This window comes from Cherax quadricarinatus, chromosome 18 (genome assembly GCF_038502225.1).
Source record: "Cherax quadricarinatus isolate ZL_2023a chromosome 18, ASM3850222v1, whole genome shotgun sequence".
Classification (NCBI taxonomy): Eukaryota; Metazoa; Arthropoda; class Malacostraca; order Decapoda; family Parastacidae; genus Cherax; species Cherax quadricarinatus.
In genome coordinates this window covers 13,415,298-13,422,197 of record NC_091309.1, presented here as the reverse complement: position 1 = coordinate 13,422,197, position 6,900 = coordinate 13,415,298, and the positions used below count along the sequence as shown (strand labels likewise).

General features: G+C 39.6%; 1 protein-coding gene across 1 annotated transcript in view; it reads left to right on the top strand.

Annotated features, from left to right (window-relative positions):
• Positions 1-5,087: 5,087 nt before the first annotated feature.
• Prosalpha7 (proteasome alpha7 subunit) overlaps positions 5,088-6,900 on the top strand; it is a 22,053-nt gene continuing 20,240 nt past the window's right edge. The window contains exons 1-2 of the mRNA XM_053777619.2: positions 5,088-5,242; positions 6,365-6,447. Of these exons, the coding sequence (XP_053633594.1) occupies positions 5,222-5,242; positions 6,365-6,447 (104 nt within the window). The 5' untranslated portion in view covers positions 5,088-5,221. The remainder of the gene's footprint in view (positions 5,243-6,364; positions 6,448-6,900) is intronic.

Genomic DNA, 6,900 nt, shown 5'->3' with positions numbered 1-6,900 from the left:
CTAAACCCAACAGCTAAGGCGATTGTGGGATAGACTTGAGAACAGAAATAGCAGGCTCTTCTGTAGGTAAGACCCCAGTGGGGTGAGTGGGGAAGACGGAACAGGCGAAGATTAGCGCTACAAAGGAGTGTAGAAATAGAGCCAGCCCTTAACCCAACAGCTAAGGCGAGCTTGGGTCAGAGGGCCAATGAGCGGAAGGTACCTGTGAGAGAATCCAAAGGTTATCTGTAAATAGGTTTAGGAGCAGGATCATACAAAGAGTAGAAAAGGTTGTGTAGGTTTGTGGGTCTGCCATTGTCTTTGTCTAGGAAAGAGGTCCAGTAGTCGTGTCGTTTCTCAAGTTTGTCTATCTGTCTGTCATTGAGAGTCTTCCAGTACAGATTCAGGAAGGGATGTCTAACTGGGCATGGAGAGACTTGCTTGTGGCAAAGTCCTTCCCTCTGACATCAAGCACCCAGAGCAGAACCTTATTCTGGACATGCTGCTATTTAAGTAAGTTTGTTTTAGCTGCAAGAGAGAGAGGGCTAGAGGAGAGTAAGTTATCAGAGGACGTATTAGGGATTTGTAGAGGTGTAGTTTGGTGCGTTGGGAGGCATGTTGCAGCTTGCAGAGGCCCTCAAGGGCCTTTACTAGCTATTGCATGCTTTGTGTGAGTGTCCGTGTACGCGAAGAAGGTAATCAAGATTAACGCCAAGGATGGTGACAGATTGTGTGAAGGGGATGTAGGTGCGGGTGTCAGTTGTTCTGAGCTCGACAGGTAATGGAGGATCATGTTTCCTATAGTTAAAATATGTAATGCTGGATTTAGTTTCATTGGATTTGATCCTCCATTTTAGTTTCTAGATGGCTATCCTGTTGACTCATTTTGTATTTTGTGAGTGTATCTATACTGGCGTGATTGATGAGTTGTGTAATGTCGTCTGCATAGCCTAGCATGATGGAGTTGTGGTATACAGGTGTTGGAATGTCGTTATGAGGACGTCGTCCACATAACGTAACCAAGTGACGTTGGTGGGGATGATGTTGGTGAAGTGTTCAGCTTCTAGGTGCTCCATATACAAGTTGGCTAAGACGGAGCTGATAGGGGACCCCATTCCCATATCATAGATTTGTTTGTAGAGCCTGTTATTGAACGAAAAGCAATTAAAACTAATGCAGAGTTCAATCAAGTCAACAAAATCTCCGGGAGGTAGAGGAACGTTAAGGTCCCAATTAACTTTACATTGTAAAACGTCAATAGCTTGTGTGGTGGGTACTTTAGTGAGAGAAGTTACGTCCAAACTAATGAGTTTCTTGTTTCGGATGAAGAGGTTCCTGATGCGGTTGGGAAGGTCGCCTGAATGCTTAAGATGAGCGGGGCTGATGGTCCCCAGAAAGCAGGAAAGATATTTGGCAAGAACTCCGGTTAATTTGTGTGGTGCACTGCCTATACCTGATGCGATAAGTCTGAAAAGAACATTATATATAGTTTATGGGTCATCCCCTCAAGGGAGGTTCCTTGATGCTGGTGAGGGGCTCTTGATCTAGGGAATTGCAGCCGAACTGGATCTCTGCTCCAGTTCCCTGAATTGAGCCTGAATGCCTTCCATCCCCCCCCCATTAACATGTGCTGTATAATCCTATGGGTTTAGCGCTCCCCATGATTATCATAATAATCCGTCTCCAGTGTTTACCTGGAGAGAGTTCCGGGGGTCAACGCCCCCGCGGCCCGGTCTGTGACCAGGCCTCCTGGTGGATCAGAACCTGATCAACCAGGCTGTTACTGCTGGCTGCATGCAATCCAACGTACGAGCCACAGCCCGGCTGGTCAGGTACCGACTTTAGGTGCTTGTCCAGTGCCAGCTTGAAGACTGCCAGTGGTCTATTGGTACTCCCCCTTATGTATGCTGGGAGGCAGTTGAGCAGTCTCGGCCCCCTGACACTTATTGTATTGTCTCTTAACGTACTAGTCCCTCTAGGATTTTCCAGATGTATATAATCATGTATCTCTCCTGCCTGCGTTCCAGGGAATACAGGTTCAGGAACTTTAAGCGCTTAAGTGCTCCCAGTAATTGAGGTGAAGGTTCTCTGTACATTTTCTAGGTCAGTAATTTCACCTGCCTTGAAAGGTGCTGTTAGTGTGCAGCAATATTCCAGCCTAGCTAGAACAAGCGACCTGAAGAGTGTCATCATGGGCTTGGCATCCCTAGTTTTGAAGGTTCTCATTATCCATCCTGTGATCTTTCTAGCAGCTGCGATTGATATAATGTTATGGTCCTTGAAGGTGAGATATTCCGACATGATCACTCCCAGGTCTTTGATGTTGGTTTTTCGCTCTATTTTGTGGCCGGAATTTGTTTTGTACTCTGATGAAGTTTTGATTTCCTCGTGTTTACCATATCGGAGTAATTGAAATTTCTCATCGTTGAACTTCTTATTGTTTTCTGCAGCCCATTGAAAGATTTGGTTGATGTCTGCCTGGAGCCTTGCAGTGTCTGCAATGGAAGACACTGTCATGCATATTCGGATGTCATCTGCAAAGGAAGACACGGTGCTGTGGCTGACATCCTTGTCTATGTCAGATATGAGGATGAGAAACAAGATGGGAGCGAGTACTGTGCCTTGTGGAACAAAGCTTTTCACCGTAACCGCCTCGGACTTTACTCTGTTGACTACTACTCTCTGTGTTCTGTTTGTGAGGAAATTATAGATCCATCTACCAACTTTTCCTGTCATTCCTTTAGCACGCATTTTGTGCGCTATTACGCCATGGTCACACTTGTCGAAGGCTTTTGCAAAGTCTGTATATATTACATCTGCATTCTTTTTGTCTTCTAGTGCATCTAGGACCTTGTCGTAGTGATCCAGTAGTTGGGACAGACAGGAGCGTCCTGCTCTAAACCCATGTTTCCCTGGGTTATGTAATTGATGGGTTTCTAGATGGGTGGCAATCTTGCTTCTTAGGACCCTTTCAAAGATTTTTATGATATGGGATGTTAGTGCTATCGGTCTGTAGTTCTTTGCTATTGCTTTACTGCCCCCTTTGTGGAGTGGGGCTATGTCTGTTGTTTTTAGTAACTGTGGGACGACCCCCGTGTCCATGCTCCCTCTCCATAAGATGGTAAAAGCTCGTGATAGGGGCTTCTTGCAGTTCTTGATGAACACGGAGTTCCATGAGTCTGGCCCTGGGGCAGAGTGCATGGGCATGTCATTTATCGCCTGTTCGAAGTCATTTGGCGTCAGGATAACATCAGATAAGATAAGATAAGATTTCGTTCGGATTTTTAACTCCGGAGGGTTAGCCACCCAGGATAACCCAAGAAAGTCAGTGCGTCATCGAGGACTCTCTAACTTATTTCCATTGGGGTCCTTAATCTTGTCCCCCAGGATGCGACCCACACCAGTCGACTAACACCCAGGTACCTATTTGCTGCTAGGTGAACAGGACAACAGGTGTAAGGAAACGTGTCGAAATGTTTCCACCCGCCGGGAATCGAACCCGGGCCCTCCGTGTGTGAAGCGGTGTGGAGAAATTTTCTCCAGGAGGGGGGTATCAGCCCCCTTCAGCCCCTTTCAGCCCTGAGGGGCCCAGACCTCTCAGAAGGGGTAAGCGTCTTGTTTACTACTACAGTGAGTAATTGATCACAGATGCCGTACGAGTATGCGACCTGTGGTCAACCGACCATTGCTCCTTGCAGTCCAGTGTTGCAGAGTGTATTTTAATATAGGCTTGTGTTAACCAAGTTCTGTGGCTCTCTCATACAAAATTCATTTTGATCTTCGACTCTCAGTCTGGTTAGCGGCTTGCTAAAAACTGAGTCATATTGGGACTTGAGTAGCTCACTCATTTCCTTGCTGTCATCTGTATAGGACCCATCTTGTTTAAGTAGGGGCCCAATACTGGACATTGTTCTCGACTTTGATTTGGCATAAGAAAAGAAATACTTTGGGTTTCTTTCGATTTCATTTATGGCTTTTAGTTCTTCCCGCGATTCCTGACTCCTATGACTCCTTTAGCTTAAGTTCGATGTTTGCTATTTGTCTGACCAGTGACTCCCTACGCATTTCAGATATATTGACCTCTTTTAACCGCTCTGTTATTCGTTTTCTTCGCCTGTAAAGGAAGCGCCTGTAATTTATTCTCTTGACTCAATGCCTGATAAGTCACTGGTTAGCCAGATTTCTCCACAGTAAGATATAATATTGCGCATATGTCTTGTTCATCTACTCTGAGGTTTTTAAAACTTACAATACGAAAAAAAAAATTGTTTATCATGTCACGTAATTTGAAACGTCGACTACATTATTAAATTTATTTCTATTATTTATTTTCATATTAATAATTGAGGTAATTTTAAAAATAATTTCACGTGTGAGTGACATCAGAATATATTTATATAGCGGAATATTACAGCTGTATTTTCAGCCCCCATGAAGGAAGGCTCCTAGATGCCGGTGAGGGGCTCTTGATCCAGGGAACTGGAATTGTTCTCCTCTTTTCTGGATTGACCTTGATTACCTCACATTCCATTGTCTCTTTATGACCTATATACGTCCAGCACTTCCATATAAATGTAATAATAATTACATCTTCAACGTCAGAATTTTTAGTCGCGTGCAACAAACTTTTAGACCAAAAAATAATCCAAACTTACATTATATGCTAGACATTTACATAGCGGTAAAAATATCATATAATGGAGTTTTATTTAAAATAGTTGGTTATTAGCGAATATATGGGAGGTATTTTAAAGTTAAAGAATATAAAGAGTATCCCATGAAGGGGTCAAAATATAGAAATCAACTAATACCAGCGAGTTTCTGTCTCTGTTTATAAGTAATAATAATAGTAATAATAATAATAATAATAATAATAATAATAATAATAATAATAATAATAATAATAATAATAATAATAATAATAATAATAATAATAATAAATAATGTTTATTTCTACAAGTTTATTTAGGTACAGGTACACATAAATAGTTTCACAAATTATCATACATAGTAACAAACGTATAAATCACCTAAGATAACCCCCAAAAAAGTCAAAGTGTCTTATTTCCACTGGGGTCGTTACTTACTTGCACATTTACTTATTAACTTACTTATTCATTACATTTTAATACTAAATAAAGTTGAGTGTACCAGCAGTAGGAGAGAGCTAGCAAGTCGACGCTTGACAGTGTTGACACCAGGTTACTCTTACTCTCTTACACCTTAACACAAATATTGTATCATGAGTTCAATTGGCACTGGGGTAAGTGAAGACTTCGTGAGTCGAGGAATATTAGGTTCTAGGTGGTTGTGGAAGTATTGTGAGTGATGTTGATGGTACTGATGTTAGTAGCCACTATAAGCTGCCTCCCTGGAAATAAATTTATATCCTTAGTCCTGATTGGATTATTATATATTAAATCTTGATATTGTATCACTTCTGCACGCCTGTAATAATGGTTTAATGTGAGAATTGTAGACATTAAGCGCTGAAATCTAAAATAAAATATATGTTAACCCGAGTATGACTTGCTTATTATGACTAGTAAGTGCTTATTTAGGCTTTATCTATAATTGTAAATCTTTTGAACCTGCGGTTATTTATCTTGATAAAAGTCAGTGTTGTGATGCTATATGATATATTTTCTTGTTAAATTAAAATGGGCAGTGGGACCAGTAAATCTTGCAACAGATACCGGCAGTTTAATTTTCATATATGCCTATATCATCTTGGTTTATATACTGTTAGTGGATGTTCTAATTAGCATACATGGTGTTTCTTGCTGCATCTATTTAAATTGGTACCTGATAAGGCATTTTTTTAATCATTGGAAATATGTCATTTTGACTTTTTTTGGGGTTATCCTAGGTAATTTATACTATGCATGATAATTGTACTTGTGTACCTGTGCCTAAATAATCTTTCCAGCCAAAGTGTCATTCAACAACACTGGTTATGGTAAAATCGTATATGGTAACTTAAGTAGATATAGTAAGTAATAATATTTAGTTAGATATAATTACACATAAGAACAATTAAACTTTGGGTAATTACAATTGCCTTACATGATAACTGATACATAACCCAAAAAATAGTCGAAACTACTTATTTCCATTGGGGCCCTTGTAAAATCTTACTATTAGCAGTGTAACTTTTAAATACACTAGAAACAGCCATGAATTATATTCATGAAAATAAAATAAACAAATCAATTGCATGAAATCATTTACAATAAAGATATATTCATTGGGGATAAAATAAACTGAATAGTTTACATGAACTTTAAATACAGAAAATCAGATTAACATAATATTTACATGAATGCTGAGAAACAGCAATCTGTGTTGCAGTTTGGTTAACTGATGTTTTAATTTCTTTTTCTAGTATGATCTGTCAGCTTCACAATTTTCACCGGATGGAAGAGTATTTCAGGTCGAATATGCTCAAAAGGCAGTAGAAAATAGTGGGTAAGTTTATTTATACTGTAGCTACAAAATTTTAAATCTTAAAGTAGTAATTCAAAAAAATGCACTTTATAAATGTAATTTCTCTGCACTCTTGTTCTGTATTTCTAAACATGGTGTACACAGCGGCTTTTTTAATAATGGTAACTGTACCATTTTTCACAAAGAAATTAGTACAAAATTGAAAGAAAAATTTGGAGGGAACATTTTCTTTATTTATGGTAATACTACCTAACTGAAAGCCAGAGTAGCCTTTTGCATTTCTTGGTTTTATTTATATGATCTGATGACAATTCTCAAAATTTTGTTATGCAGTCTATATTCTTGTGGTCTAATTCTGATAGCTCATATTTCCATTACATAGCATTTTCTTTTTCTTTCAACAAATGGACTGTATCCCACTGAGGCAGGGGCGACTTAAAAAGGAAAATGAAAGTTTCTCTTTTAAACTTTAGT